This window comes from Chrysochloris asiatica, unplaced genomic scaffold (assembly GCF_000296735.1).
Source record: "Chrysochloris asiatica unplaced genomic scaffold, ChrAsi1.0 scaffold00010, whole genome shotgun sequence".
NCBI lineage: Eukaryota > Metazoa > Chordata > Mammalia > Afrosoricida > Chrysochloridae > Chrysochloris > Chrysochloris asiatica.
The window spans coordinates 27,122,234-27,139,656 of NW_006408528.1; the positions used below are offsets into that span (position 1 = coordinate 27,122,234).

Sequence of the window (17,423 nt, forward strand, 5' to 3'; positions counted from 1 at the left end):
GAGGTTGGCCCAGGATCAGACATTATTTCGTTCTGCTGTGCATAGGGTTGCTATGAGTCGGTTCCGACTCAATGGCACCTAACAACAACAACAACAACCAAAATACAATGAGTCAGTGGCTTTAATGAACAGAAATTTGTTTTTTCATAATTTGGAAGGCTTTCAGTCTGAATTCAGAGTTCCAACTCAGAGAAAGGATTTCTCTCTTTGTGTCTCCTAGTCCTAAGAGGTTCCCTTCAAAGAGTCTCTGGGCCCAAAGGGCACATACTGCATCCCACTCTTCCCTCGTAGTGGGAGTAGGTCACTCTCTTCTCTCCTTTTTTAAGATAATAAGTTTTTAAGTTAACAAGTGTTTTAGGTCTTGTTATACCAGGGAAACTCCCCTTATGTTAGATCGGGGCTATAAGAGGATTAAGGGTGTTGCTTTCTACCCGAATCCACTTACAATTAATTGGTTTATCACATCACATCATATCAGGTGGGACCATTACATAACACCCACGTTACATAAATGGCAAACCACTAAAAATCAAGGTCCACCAAGTTGACACACATTTTGTGGGAACAAAACTCAATTCATGACAGGTTCAAACATATCAGTGAATGTGAGGATGGCGCAAGACCAGTCATTATACTGTCGTGCAAAGGGTTTCTATGAATTAGAACTCACTACAGTGCACCTCACAATAACAAAATCTTCAATTATTTCAAAAGTCTCTTTTGAAAGCAAAGTTCTATTAAACATCAAGCAATAGTCTGCATTCACTGATTTATATTTGTTTCAGAAAACTCATTTTGCCAGGTGGAAAGAGAGATAATGTAGCTATAGAATTCTAGTGTTGAAGACTCAATAATGAGAACTGAAATCACAGACTTGCAACAGTAGCTTTAAGTGTCACTTCTTCTAGCCTAAGGAATGTCTACAGCAAATGAAAAATAACATCATCAATAACACAAGCTTTGAATTTAAAGAAGGCTGCAGAAAGCATTAGAATGAGCAAAGCTTTCATTTATTTCAACAGAATTAACCTCGGCATCCAGTGTACGTTGAAACTATTAGATGAGTTCAGCAAAAGTACAATTCCCAAATAAAGTCAAAGCATCATAAACATAAAGCAATCCAGTGATAGTGATCAAAATGCAGGTTACAAGGACCATCCTGACATTTCTTTCACAGCACTACTTAATTGCCTATGTTTTTAATTGCCTTTCTAACTCCATACAGTAAGCACTGGACTGTGAACCACAAAGTCCATGGTTCAAGCCCTCTAGCTGCTCTATGGGAGAAAGATGAGGCTTTCTGCGCCCACAAAGATTTAAAGCCTTGGAAACCCAATATAGGGTCAATATGAGCTAACACAACACGACACCAAATAACAACAACAATTTATAGATTGACCTGAGCATATTAGTAGGTTTCAGTTGTCCATTGTTTATCCATTGTCATTGATTACTGTCTACCCACCAGTCGCTCCTCAGGGTAGTTATGAGTTGGAACAGACTGGGGCATTTAGCAACACTCCTGTATTAACAGAGCTCCTTTACAAATTGCTTCATGTTCTCTCATTAACCTACCAAATAAATCATTTTACAAGAATACTTGGCTATAAATGCAGAAACCATAATTTTAACTAAAGCATTCAGATAAGTACTTACAAACCAATGATGTCATTATTTATTCTAATATGCTCAAATGTTCAGCCTTTATTGATTTAACCAACCTGCTTTTAAATAAGCACATCTAATTCTGTATATTATACTTTGTCTTTAGCATTGGTTTTTCACCTCATCATGTGATTGTCTTAGATCCTACAGATGAATGGGAAGACTATGCACTACATCTTTCCTCATTCAAGGATAAAAATAACGAGAGACTCTAAGGATCACACGGTTTCAGGTAAAGCAAATCCCATAAACCAGTCCTTGTTATTTGAATCGGTGCATGTATTTTGATTTCACTTTAGATGATTTAAGAAAACTTTTTTAATATAAAAAATGGTCTTGGTAAAATGTGAAAAATAAACAATTAATATATTTGAACATCATATATACTAATGACATGATCTTTAATATGCAAAATTACAAAATGGTGTATATTTAGGTCCTTCTTTTTAATACATGCAATTAGTTGAATATGGACAGGATTAACCATTGTTCTATGAAGTAATGTGGCCACTGTTTTTAGGACTATAAAACATTCTTATCCAGCAATCAAGAAACTATCGTTATCAGTTTAAGGAAAGGATCGTTAGCAGAGTACTGGTTACAAGTTGAGCTGCTAACCTCAACGTCAGCAGTTCAAAACTAGCAGCCATTCTATGGGAGAAATATAAGGTGTTCTGCTCATGTAAAGATTTACTGCTTTGGAAACCCTATACAGGGGCGCTATGGGTTGGAACCGACTACACGGCACAAAACCGCCACCACTCCGCTTTAACAATGTGATTATACCGATGTTTGTTTGTGTCCTTTTGCAAACCAAAGTTCATAATGGATATTTTTAACTTTCATTTTGAAATAATTTTAGATTTCCAGAAAAGTTGCAAAAGTAGTACAGTCTTCCTTCCCTCTATTCACCAGCTTGCCCTGTTGCTATCATCTTATATAGACCATGTAGCTTGTGGATGTGTAATCGATTTTGCTTTGAGCAAATATTCTCTATGTTTTCTTAGAGAGTGAATCAATTAGGAGTTGAATGTTGTTTTACTTTTAAGACTGGATAACTTTTCTCATGCCAGACACAAAAATATAATTGTTTCAAAGCTGTTCGTACTGTAGAATTTTCAAGACCAGAAAATTAACATTGGTATGAAACTAATAGCAAATGTACAAGTTATATTTCAATGTTGTGCTCCCCCATCAGTATTATTTTCCTGGTCCAAGATTCAATCAGGATCCCATATTTCATGTCATGATTGATTGATTGCTGTCATGGTCACCTAGTATCCTCCAATCTGGTAGAAAAATCTTTATTTTTTATGATTTGACCATTTTGAAAGAATGGAATTTTTATATTACACATACAATTTTTCATTGTTTGAATACATGAGATTAATCTTATACTTAAGTATAAATTTTGCCAGAGTTAATAAATTGTCAAAGTGTAAATATTACATATATTCTCATTCAAATATATTCTTTATGTTTTGTAGGTACCAGCAGAAAATAATGATACCAGTAAAAAGTAATTACAAATATAGGTGTCTTACATATATGTCTAGGCAGTAGATTTGACATTGCATATGTGCTGGGGGCTTTATAAAGTGCTGATTTAACAAGGAACATGAGGTTCCTGATGCGCTCAGCTTATATAGACCATGTAGCTTGTAGATGTGTAATCGATTTTACTTTGAGCAAATATTCTCTATTTTCTCCCAGAGAATGAATCAATTAGGAGTTGAATGTTGAATGTTTATACTGTATTTTAAGAATAGATGAAATTTCAAGGGTGAATCCTAAAATCCAGAGGGTTTTGTTTTTGTTTTTGACACAAGTGATTCCTTGCTACAGATTAATTCTGTTTGCTCTAGTCCATAAGCCAAAACAACAAAATACTTTGAAGTAGTGCCAAAATTGTTCATTTTTTTCCAAAAAGTAGAGTAGAAACCTTCAAATCAGTGTTATTAAATCATCAGTACCATATGTCATAAAGAGTCCTGTTAGCGTAATGGGTTACACATTGTACTGCTAACTGCAAGGTCAACAGTTTGAATCTACCAGCTTCTCCACTGGAGAAAGATGAAACTTTTGCTCCCATAAAGATTTACAGCCTCAGAAACCCTGTATAGTGTTGCTACAAGTCAGAACTGACTTGAGGCACACCACCACCACCATCATCATATATCATTGTATTCGTTTTTTAACTCCATTACTATCTTCATACTATATCATCACATAAGTTTTTAGCTTTATTTTTCTTTTTATACTATATTACAGGAATAATCCCGTCAACCTTATTATCTTGTCAACACATTAGGTGTATTTGTTGTCATTTACTACAACTAGAAAGTTGTAGTATAAAGTTTAAGTTTCACAGAAATAAGTGATACTGACTTCTTGTTATAAATATATTAACCACAAAACTCTATAAATATAGATTTCACAGGATAGAAAAATATTGTTGTTATGAACAATAATTTTGCTAGTAAAGCAATATATCATCTATCTAAGTTCCTTTTTATCTCTTAAAATGTACATAAATTAATCATTGAAAATATTTTCTTATTGTATTTATCCTTTAGACTAGTACTGAATTTATTTTTTGTAACTCCTTGATACTATATTTAATTCAATATTTTAAAACTATCTGTATTTTCTTTAAATAAGTCTTTAGTACTTCAAATTATTTTAAATATATGAACATTCCAGGTGAATATGGTGGCACAATGGATTAAGCACTGGGTTGCTAACCCCAAGGTCAGTGATTTAAACCCACCAGCATCTCCGTAGGTGAATGATGAAGTTTTCTGCTTCCATAAACATTTGCAATTTTGGAAATCCTATGGAGTAGTTGTACGCTGTGCTATCGGGTCAGTATGAATCAGAATGGACTCCATGGCAGTGCGTGTATGCAAGGTAAAACCCAGCAATGACAATCTCTGCAAATCGTACCTAGGAGTTAGAAGTCAGTGACAGGCAAACCTGAGCATGGAGTGTTTACAGTCCTACCTAGTCACTACACTATTTGCTGCCCAGCTGAAAGCCTAGTTTGACCTTCAACTATTTGGTGACATTAAGGATTTATCATTATTTTTTAGCTGTGATTTTTTTGGTTTTAATTTATAGTATATATTTTATAAACATACACTGAATTATTTACAGATGAAATATCTTGCCATGGACTTACTTTAAAATTTTCTAAGTGGGAAGAATGGTGAAGGAATACGTAAAGCAAAATTAGCCATGAATTGCAAATTGTTAACACTGTAAGATTAAACACATTAGGCTTTATTATAATTTTGGGCACTCCTTTTTATATGTATGATATTTGCATCTTTTTAATTTAATCTTTTGTTTGTTTCTCATGTTTAGACAACCATAACAGGTCAAGTAGCTTTATCAACATTGAAATTGATATCTAAGCTAATAATATAACTGCTTTTGTAAGGCAAAAATAAGGATGTGAGAAATGAATTATGAACAATATATAATAATATATCCTGATCCAAACAAAGTGGAAAATGGGTTTTGATAAGTTTTCATTTTTTTATATAAACCTACATAATGTAAAAATACTACTTATCTTTTATAATATTATCACGGTCTATACTAACTAGATGGCCAGGCTTCGTCTCTCATACTTTGGACACATTGTCCGGAGAGAACAGTCGCTGGAGAAGGATGTCATGCTGGGTAAGGTGGAAGGTCAGAGAAAAAGAGGAAGACCCCCAACGAGATGGATCAGCCAGGTGACATCATTGATGGCATCAAGTGTGGCGGCGGTCCCAGGATCAGACATTGTTTCGTTCTGCTGTGCATGGGGTCGCTATGAGTCGGCTCCGACTCGATGGCACCTGACAACAACAACAATACTAACTAGGTGTAGCATTAAAAGTGTTTTTTACAATAATTTTGTGCAATAAACACATCACACAAAAGAAAAGGTAAGCAAATTGTATATTTTGGTAACAAAAATAATCTCTTGAGACAAGAATAGACAATATTTATCATTTTCCCCTATGTTGCTGTCACGAAAATCCTAACTGTCCCAGAAACTCTTTAGAGGACCTAAAAGGTAAAACTATGTTCATAGTAACGTTAAGACAGCATTTGCCCTATTCATGCTCATTCTCTTAGTTTTTCAGCTGCTACATGATGTGTAACATCACAATACATTGCATACAGAGCAGATTGGAGAATTCAGCACTTTTTGTTAAGCCCAATATTAAGCTGGTTTAGGAAAATGTAAAACAATGCCACTCCTCTCAGTACACATTTGTTTTCACAAAATAGTTAATTTTTTTTTTTAATAAGAGTAAATGACCTATTTTATTATGGAATTTGTTAATTGTTGTATTTTTAATGCATTAACATTTTTTTTAATTCTCAGTTTTAATTTATAATACAGAAAATATAGTTATAATCCTTATAAACTCTTTGGAATCATTAGTAATACTAAAGCATATTTTGAGAATGATTCATCATTCACTGATCACCTTTGTATGACTATCATTGCATTGAATACTAAATTAGTGTAATGAATAAAACAAAGACCCAGATCTTTAACTTATTTATTACCTGGGAGGAGGAACTGAAATGTAAATAATCATTACTAAATATGTTAGGAATAACTTACATAAAAATCAAACAATTTATAATATTTTATTGTTTGTAGCATATATACATATTTATAAGCATTTGCACAAGCACTGGTGGTACAGTGGGTTACCCACTGAGCTGCTAATTACAAGGTCAGCAGTTCAAATCCACCAGCCAGCACTGCGGGTTAATGCACCAGATCGTAAAGCCGGTTGAACTGCAAAGTCGGCAGTTCGAACTCACCAGCTTCTCAGAAACCCTATACAGGGTCACTATAGGTTGGAATCAACTTGATGGCAACTAACAACAACAACAAAGTATATGTGCATAAGTGCATTTGTATGTAATGAGAAACACATGCATGCAATGTAACATAAAATGGTTCCCAATTTTTCAATTAATCCCTTAGTTGATAAGCCATAGACTTAACAGACATAGCTACAGGTATGTATCAATAACTCTACAGTGGTCTTATAAAGATTCAGCATGGTACACGGTAGCAAAGTGGAGAGAATAGGACACAAGTTTTGAAATCAGAATGACTAGGGTTTGGATTCAACTCAAATCACTTATTAAATTTTTAAGAATGATTTTTCATCACTAAGATAAGACCAGTTTTATGTATCTCATACAATTGCAATTGAACCTATCACAAAGCTTTACAATGCACTCAACAAATGTGTTTTTTCCTTAGATAGGAATGATGGGGTGGGAGGCTTAAAAAGTGGAGCAAAATGTAGAGCTCATGAAATGAGGGATCTTTTTTATTTAGAACTTCATGTTAAATGAATGGCTCCAGAAACACAGCTGTCTGAAACAAGCCAAAGAATTTCTGATTTAAAAAAGTCATTTTCTTGTGTACACTATGTACTCGCTACATCTGCAAGGCTAATTAGCAAGTGTAATGGGGAAAAGCATTAAAATGTTAAATTCAGAGGATCAAAGTATCTTCTATGGAAATAGCGGCTCATTTTCTATCCTCATTGCTCCACCATCTTCGTAGGCTTTTAGCACCCGGATACAATTATAACAAATGTCACTGGATCTAAGTTGCTAATAATACCAAATGTGGGTAGCTTTTTTTTTCCGCTCACTATTTTATCAGATTTATTGTGCTATAATGTACATATAATAATATTTACCCATATTGTTGTTAAATTCCATTAAGTTGGTTCCGACTCATAGTGACCCTGTATAGAATTTCCAAGGAGTGGCTGGTGAGTTTGAACTGCCGACCTTGTGGTTCAAACCGACCTTGTGGTCCAGTGCTTTATCCCACTGCACCACACCAGGGCTCGTAGAAACCATCTAGAGGGATGCTATGAGTCTGAACCAACTTCACTGACCACCACCATCACCACCATACCGTCCCCCAAGTATTTTCATAAACTCCACTAGACCATTTTTTAAATATATGTTCCTGTTTAATTTTTTTTTTTAAAGGATAGAAAAAATTAGCACAGCACATTACAAAAATACCTCCCCTGGTGGAGAGAAAGCAAATGGCAAACAAACATAGACAGTCCATGGTATTTGCATAAAAATGTGTTACGCTATCCACTAGCCTCTGCACTTCCTACGCTTTTACTGATTTTAAACCATCCAGTGTCCCTTTGTTCTGTTGGAATGATGCCTCTTGGTCTATATGAAGGTTTCTCATGAACAAATTAAGTGTCTTTGAATACCCAGACTTCTCAATGTTGTCAATAGCTTGTCATGATCCACACAGTTGAAAACCTTTGCATATTCAAGAAAGCACAAGTAAAGTTTATTGGGTATTCTCTGATTTCAGCCAAGATCCATCTGATGTCAGCAATGATATCCCTCATTGAATGTCTTCATCTGAAGTGACTTCATCCTCTTTAAGCAAACTTTTATTTCCATGAGATATTAATGATATTGTCCAATAATTTCTGCCTTCTGTTGGGTCACCTGTCTGTGGAATGGATACAAATATGGATCTCTTCCAATTAGTTGGCCAGGTAGCTGTCTTCCAGATTTCTTGGCATAGACAAATGAGTACCTCCAGTTTATTGACAGATTTTAATTTGTATTCCATTAAATCCCAGAGCCTTGTTCTTTGCCAAAGCCTTCAGTGCCATTGGGTCTTGATCATAGCCTACCCTCTGAAATGATTAAGCATCAACCATTTCTTTTTGGTACAGTGACTCTGTGTATTCCTTCCATCTTTTTTGATACTTTCAGCATCATTCAGTATTTTGCCCACGGAATCCTTCAATATTACAAGTCAAGGTTTCAGTTCTTTCAGCTTGAGAAATGCTGTGTTTTTCTCTTTTGTTTTTCTAACTACAGGTCTTTGCACATTTCATTTATAATAGTTGACTTTGTTTTCTCAGGCTGCCCTTTAAAATTTTTGGTTCAGCTCTTTTACCTCCTCGTTTCTGCCATTTTCTTTAGCATTTCTAGGATGGAGAACAAATTTCAGAGTCTCTTCTGACATCTATTTTGGTATTTTCCATCTTTTTTTGTTCTTTATAATGATCTTTTGCTTTCTTCCTGTATGATGTTCTTGATGTCATCCACAATTCTTCTGGTCTTCTGGCATTAGTGTCTAATGCATCACACCTCTTCTTGGGATGATCTCTAAATTCAGGTAGGATATCTTCGAGATCATATTTTGGCTCTCATGGATTTATTTTCATTTTCTTCAGCTTCAGCCTGAATTTATATGTTTGCAATGTGATGATCTTTTCCACAGTCTGCCTCTGGCTTTGTTTTGGATGATGATATAGAGCTTTTCCACCATCTCTTCCCACTGATATAGTCAGTTTGATTTCTGTGTATTCCATCTGGTGAGGTCCATGTATATAATCATATTTTATGTTGTTTTAAAAAAGGTATTTTCAGTAAAGAAGTCATTGGTCTTACAAAAAAAAATTCTATCATGTAATCCCCAACATCATTTCTATTACCAAAGCCATATTTTCCAATTGCTGATCATTCTTGTGTTCCCAACCTTTGCATTCTAATCACCAGTAATTATCATTACTACTTGATTGCATGCTTAATCAATTTCAGACTGAAGAATTTGGTAGAATTATTTAATTATATTTTCAATGGCTTTAGTGGTTAGGGTTTGGGAAACTTCTAGTTTTCCCAGATTCATGCATTGTACATTCCATGTTACAATTATTAATGGATGTTTACAATGGCTTTCTCCATTTTGTGTTGTTCCCCATCAGCTAATTAAGGTCTCAAAAACTTTACTCCATTCCCATCATTACAGTCAACTCTACTTGGAGGAGGTAGCTCTTCTCGTCCTATTTTGAGTACCTTGTAACCTAAGGAGCTCATCCTCTGGTACTATATCTGACAGTATTCTCATGTTAGTCATAATGTTTCAATATGCTGGTGTTGATAGTGTTCCATGGTTATTTCTAAGATTTTTAGTGGTTAAACATTCAGAAGTAGTCACCTCTCCTTTTCCCTAGGCTATATTTGCCTGGAAACTGTCTACCATGTGTGACCCTGCTCGTATTTAAAATACTAGTGGCATAGCTTCGAGCATCACAGCAAGACACAAGCCATCAGCATATAACAAACCCACAAAGGAGTGGTGGACCTCTCAGAATAGAAAGTGTTAAAATAATTTTTCTTTACTTTAGTTTCATGTTGAAGATCAAGAGAAAGTATAACTGTTACCCTGAGAATGTGTATGTTCCATTTTAGCTTCTGGAACATCTGTTGGGCTGAAAAGATGCCACAAGGAGTGTCATAACACCAAAGTTTCTCCCTTTCCATGGAGGGTTGTTTGTTCTTCTATTCTTATATTGATAGTGTGGTTATATATGGTACTTTTATTTTTTTCATTGTAATCCTCCCAAATCATTTTTGTTGTTGTTGCTAAGTACTGTGGAGTTGATTCCGACCCATAGTGACCCTGTACAGGGTTTCCGAGGCTGTAAGTCCTTATGGGAGCAGAAAGCCTCATCTTTCTCCCGTGAAACGGCTGGTAATTTCGAACTGCCGACCTTGAAGTTTGCAGCCCAATTCATAATGACTATGCTACCAGAGCTCCTTAAATCATTTTTAGGGATAGATTAATTGTAAAACTGTAGAAATAAAATTAAATTTTAGTTTAGTTTAGTCAAACTCTTCTAAAATGACAATTTCTTCAAGGCATTTTTTGGTGAAAACTTCTATCAATTTCTTCAGTAACACAGGAAATGATTATTGTCAGGGCTAGTTCCACAGAAATACCACCATTTATCCTGACATCTGTCAGCATTTATATTGCCTTTATATTATGTTCCTGCTGAGGAAGTGTCATTATTGGGTTTCCTTCCAGCTGGGGATAGTTTAATATGTTTCTCTAAGCATTCATTAAAATAAAACTTACAGGGTGAGCAATTGATGTTACAGTATGAAAGTGAAGACATCCAAAATAAATACAGGAAAAAGGACAAATTGTATTAGTTTGAAATTTAATAATGACTCACAGTAATCCTGTATAGGGTTTCCAAGTAACAGCTGGTGAGCTTGAACTGCCAACCTTGCAGTTCAAACCAACTTTGCAGTCCAGTGCATAACACCACACATACCTCACATTAATTGAATTAATTTTCTAATTCCTCAAAATGTAGTGATTATTATAACTATTATACTACCAGTCCATTATGCGTTTAGCACTTTATAGTTCTGCATAATGAATATGCAAAAAATATTGAATCCCATCTTTATAATCTGTTAAACAAAGTTATAAAATGAGTATAAATAGTGGCTACAGTAGCATTGAGGTTACCAGGTGTGGTGTTGTTGTTGTTGTTGTTATGTGCCATCAAGTCGGTTCCGACCCATAGCGACCCTGTATAGGGTTTCCGAGGGTGTAAATCTTTACGGGAGTAGAAAGCCTCATCTTTCTCCCGCGGAGCACCTGGTAGTTTCGAACCGCTGACCTTAAGGTTCGCAGCCCGATTCGTAACCACTACGCTACCAGGTGTGGTAAGTCTCATAAAACAAGGGGAAACTGAATGGCTTAAGATCAGAAAAGGTGGATACCAGGATTGCATCCATTCACCATTCTTATTCAATCTATATTCATCTTACTTATTCAATACTCTGAGAAGCTTGATTATATGAGGAAGTAGGAAGAAACATCTTTACTGTTGTAATTCACACTTGCACATAGAACTTGACTTTCTTCTAACTAGTAAGATACAGCACTTGATATTATATTATATCATATCGTATCGTATTACGTAAGACTTCAATTTAGCAAAATGAAATGAGACATTCTCCTGCTTGCCTTGAAGAGGCAATCTGGACTCCTAACCCAAGTATCTGTGGTGGTGGGGATGGAAGTTATGCTCAGAGATATGGGCTTCTGTTTACTACAGCCATTGATATGATACATCATTGATATGATATAATTATTTCCATGAGGAGAGCTGCTATGAAGAGCCAATTAGTTTAAAGGGAGTTTCCTTAGGGTGTGGCTTGCATACAGGGCGTGCATGAATGTTCCAGCAAGGCTGTCACTTGCTCTGGATTCTGCATCTGGCTAGTCATCATATGATCTCCAGCTCTTGGGATTCAGCCTCCTCCAAAGCCTGTGAGCAAGCATCCTACTCTGTTATCTGGCTATTTTCCTTTCATCTTCCTCCATAGCCAGCAGCCTATCCGCTGACATGATATTCTTGGATTCGTCATACCCCCCAGTCTGACACATGAGCTATAGACTTGGAACTTGCCAGTGTTTATAGCCCTGTGAGCTATTTCCTTCATCTAAATCTCTTGAAATACTTACAAGTTCTTCATTAGCACATTTAAGTGTTCTTCACACTTTATACATAGTCTGTTATGATCCATAACAATATGAGTATAGGTAGTATTTTTATTTACATGTTTTGGATCCATACAAGATATTTATCATAGTATTATTTATATAGCACCAAAAATGCAAGTGGGAACTTTTAATTGTGGGTATGTGACTCGAAATTTTCCTTTCAAATGCTCAATGTATTGAAAGGGTATGTAATTAAAACTAGAGAAAAATAATAGTGAAAAAACTAATTTTCATGCCTTGGAGCAATTGGATAGATTTTAAAAAGTTATTGAATGGCTATCTAAGATTACAATTTATGTCCTCAAGATTTGAGTCAGATTAGATTTAAAAATGAGGTTCCAATTTTTTTTTTTTTTAAGTCAGGTACTGATTTCTGTTTTTAAAAATGGTATGAATTGTGTTTGTAAGAATGTTTTCCTTATAATGAGCAAAATTTACCAAACACAAAGTGAAAAAGTAAAATATTCATTGGTTATATGCAGAGCTTCATACATTCATGAAAAAATCATTTTCTTTTAATTCCACTTTTCCATAAACTTTATGAAGACATATAGGTTTGAATATTCATAAAATGAAATAATAGCATTTGATAGGATGCAAAAGTGAAATTACTGTGGATTTAAAAAATATAATTTTGTTTATTTTCTTAAATATTTACATGGATAATTTATAACACAAATTAGTAAGTGAAAGTGTAATATTAACAGCCTCACTCAGGAGTAAGATTAACATGCAAACTGCATAAAAATACGTTTAATTAAACTATCCTTTGGGACTTTTTCCATTTTCTTTGACACTTTAGAAGCATTCATGTTAGTATACGCAATCTTCCTTCTTTAGTCCAACTACTGTCATAATTAAGTTATACGATATGTATCTGTCCTATGATAACTTCACTATGAATAATAAACACTCTTGACTTAAGACCTCTATGTAGAATGCATATAAATATAGTATGTTCTCTAATTACATATAACCTCATAATATTTTTATATATTATTTTAATCATAAAAATAAAACTTTGATAGTAATACTCAAAAATAATTGCTTTTCTTTCCATTCTTTTTTCCGCCATTCTTTCCTTCCCGTTTTTTCATTTCCATGAAAGTGCCTAGTGGTTTGTCCTAATGAGAAAATAAATACACATTGTTTTCTGTCCGGTACATGGGCCAAAAAAACCCAAAAACATTTCCTTTTGTTTCCTTTTCTTTTTAACTGCCTTCCCCATCACTCAAGTTAGCACACTTCTACACTACACTCCAGTGACTAATTTTCCCTTCCCTCCCAATTGTAGCAGCCATCATAGAATTTTTATTTGTGGTTGTTGTTAAGTGCGGTGGAGTCGGTTCCAACTCATAGCGACCCTGCACAGGGTTTCCGAGGCTGTAAATCTTTACGGGAGCAGAACGCCTCATCTTTCTCCCGCTGAACCACTGGTAGTTTCGAACTGCTGACCTTGCGGTTCACAGCCCGATTGGTAACCACGACGCTACCTTTTCTCTCTATAACAAACATTCCACAGTAGTTGTATCACATAGCACCTGTCCTTTTGCAACTGACTAATTTCACTCAGCAGGTTTCTCCATGTTATGTGGTGTTTGGCAGATTCATTGTTATTCTTCAATGCTGTGCGATATTCCATTGTGTGGATATACCAAAGTCTTTTCCTCTGCAAAGTACCATTCCTCTGCTTATGGGCATCTAAGCGGCCTTCATCTTTTTTGCTATTGTGAATAATGCTGCAATGAACATTGTTGTTGTTATGTGCCTTTGAGTTAATTCCTTCTCATAGCAACATGATGCACAACACAACAAAACACTTCTCAGTTCCTGCACCATCCTCACAATTATTTTTAAGCTACAACCCATTGTTTCTGCCACTTTGCCAATCCATCTGATTGGAGGTATTCCTCTTTTTTTGCTGAATTTCCATTTTACCAAGCATGGTGTCCTTCTCCAGGGACTGGCCCCTCCTGATAATATAGCCAAAGTGAGCAATTAGCATGGTGTACATATATCTGTTCATGTCATGGCTCATATTTCTTAACGATAAATAGAAAGTAGAGAGATTGCTGAGTCATACAATATTTGTATTTCCAATTTTCTGAGAAAGTGCCTTGCTATTTTAAACAGTGGTTGTACCATCTTACAGTCCTATCAGCAGTGTAGGAGGGTCTCATACTCTCCACACCCTCTTTAGCATTTATTGTTTTCTATTTTTTTAAAACTTTTATATTCTGTGGCAAGATGATATTTCATTGTTGTTTTGATCATCATTTCTCTAATGACTAATGATTACGGGCATTTCTTCAGATGTTTGTTGGCCCCATAAGTATCTTCTCTGATGAAGTTTCTATTCATATCGTCTGCCCATTTCTGATTGGATTTGCCTTCTTTTTATTGAGATGTTGAAGTGTTCTAAAATTCTAGATGGTAATCTCTTGTCAGATATGTCATTGCCAAAAAATTTCCCGTCTATGGGTTTTCTTTTTACTCTTTTGGTGAAATCTTTTGATGCACATAAGTTTCCAATTTTAAGGAGTGTCCATTCATCTATTTTGATTTTCTACTATTTGTATATTTTCAGTTATTTTGATAGTGTATTTATGACATGTATCAGAGCCTTTAAATTTGTCTCTAGTTTTTCACTGATGATCTTCATAGTTCTAGGTTTTACATTTAGGTCTTTAATCCACATTGAGTTTATTTTCATATATGGTGTGAGATATGGGTCTTGAGTGATTCTTCTTCAAATAGATTTGTTGTTTTGCTAGTACCCTTTGTTGAAAATACTATCTCTTTCCTATTTAATTGTCTTGGTCTTTTTTCAAAGATCAACTAAGTGTATATGGATGGATTCTTATCTGGGTTCTCAGTCTGTTCCACTGATCTATTTATCTTTTGTTGTACCATCAGGCTGTTTTGATTACTGCAGCTGTGCAATAGATTTTGACATTAGGAAGTAAAAGATCTCCTAGTTTGCTCTTCTTTTTTAGTAATGCTTTAATCTGGAAATTTAAACATAACATGTTAATAAACATATAAAATTAAAGTAGATTTAAACTGCAAATGCAAATGTAGAAGTTTTTCCTTAGTATGCTCATGTTCGTTTTATATACAGTTTATTTTTAAAGCAACTGCATAATAGTATACTTATCAAATAGGTAAGTATACACAGAGACTTGGAAAGAACTATGCATTAAAATTGCAATTCTAGGATCATTACAGATAACACATTTCTTAATTGTTTTGTTGCTTTAATCATTGAACTTCTCTTTCCTATAAATATTTTCAAATTACTTTAAATGTTTCCTAAAACGTAATTTCCCTGTTAGACTCACTTAACCATAGCTCTGCTTATATGTTTGTTGCTTTTAACTTAACTAGTTTTAGTACTTACATTCTCATTACTAAATATTTACTTACTTGGTACTCCACTCTGCTGTAATGTGAGCTCAAGAGCAACTCCATGCCAAGGGTATCTCATAAGGAACCATTTTTAAGAGTGTTTCTAGAAGAAAAAATGTTAGAGAGTTAAAAGAAGATTATACTGATTTTTAAAATTGTCAGAAGTTGATAATGAGAGGATAAACATAACTATCAGGGTCATTTCAACCTAAGCATGTCAATTCAAAATTAATATTGCTTCTTGATTTTTCCAAAATTTTATTGGCATTCTGCTCTCTACATTTGAGGTGGGTGCTATATTTCTTAAAAAACACTTTTGATCATTTATGCATATTTAATTCATAATATATCAAAATGCAACTATATAAATGTGATATTAAAAGACCAGATAAAAAATCCTAGAAAATGTGTTTATTTAAATCATGATCGTTGCCCCCAAACTAAGGTACAAGCAAACAAAATAAAATATTTTCCTTCATCATTATTCTTATTTTGTATAATGTAATTTTTTAAAACAATTCTGTGTAACTTTGGGAGTCCCTGGTTAGTGGTTGCCATCCATCCAGAAGCACCTCTGAATAAAATTAATGTACTTCTGGAAAAGGGAGTCCCCATGTGGCGCTGAGGCTTAATGCTCCAGACAGCAAAGTTGTTTGAACTTCAAGGTCTATGGTTCAAGCTCACCAACTGTTCCTTGGAAACCCCTATACAGGGCTACTATGGGTTGGAACTGACTTGATGCCACTTAACAACAACTTCTGAAAAATAAACCATTAAAAACCCTATGGAGCACAATTCTAGTCTTACGCACACGAGATTGCCATGAGTCAGAGTCAACTTTACCACTGGTTTATTTCTTTTAAAAAATTTAATTTTTTTATTGTAATTTAGGTGAAAGTTTACAAAACAAATTAGTTTCCTATTCAATAATGTATATACAGATTGTTCCATGACATTGGTTCAATCCCCAAAACTTCTCAGCACTTTCCCCGTATCCATGTTGGGTTCCCTACTTCTATTCATCTAGTTTCTTATACCTTCCTGCAGGGTCTGGAAAGTCCATTTCAACATTTCTCCCCCATCTTCTGGTTCTTCTGACTCTGCAGCATCCATTTCTCTGCCAATATTTCTCACCATCTCTTTCTGTCTCTGGTATCACTGCTCTCTGTCTTTTGGATCAATAAGGTTCAGTTCAGGGATCTCAGGTCCAAAGAAGAGACTCCCCTCCTGGTTCTTCTTTTTTTTAATTTTTTATTGTGAATTATATGATAGTTTATATGGGAGAGCTCTAGCTTTACATTCATCCTATTGTATATTGTTTCATTGCCATGGTTATAATCCCTTCCATGCGTCATCAACCAACCAAAGGATATACCCTGCAAGCATTCTCCTGGTCGTCAGCACACAACCCCTCTCCCTCTCTGGGTCTAGAGTCCCCAGCCGCTCCATCTCTCTGCATCATCATCTCTGCCTCCATTTCTGGCGTCATTGCTTCTCTGGGTAGGGTCCCACATTCCTCTCTTCCTCCTTGATGGTCCCAGGGACCTCTACTCCTAGACACAAAGTCAACCACTCCCCTCCATTTGCTACAAAATGTCTACCTTTACATTTCCAACTCTCACAGTCAGTCCTGATAGCAATTATTCACTATTGTGCCACAAGTGTGCCATCTCCATCTCCTTTTATCAGCCCCACCCATGAGATTGGATACTACTCAGTGGAGATTTTACCTTCCTCCGTGCCCTCTGGATCTAGACTCCCTCTTGAAAGCTTGTAAGCCATTCACTTCTTGCCTTTGTAGCCCCCCATTTTGGGTTGCTAATGTCCAAGTTGTTAGGTGCCATCAAGTTGGTAGCAACATAACAACCCTATGCACAACAGAATGATACACTGCCTGGTCCTGGACCAACCTCACAGTCATTGCTATATCTAAGTCCACTGCTGCACAGGA

The 17,423-nt window shown here is 35.3% G+C and overlaps 1 protein-coding gene across 1 annotated transcript in view; it reads left to right on the plus strand.

Moving 5' to 3' along the window:
* Positions 1-17,423, plus strand: part of PCLO (piccolo presynaptic cytomatrix protein) — a 483,434-nt gene that overhangs the window by 329,154 nt on the left and 136,857 nt on the right. The window contains exon 11 of the mRNA XM_006834340.1: positions 1,807-1,897. Within this exon, the coding sequence (XP_006834403.1) occupies positions 1,807-1,897 (91 nt within the window). The remainder of the gene's footprint in view (positions 1-1,806; positions 1,898-17,423) is intronic.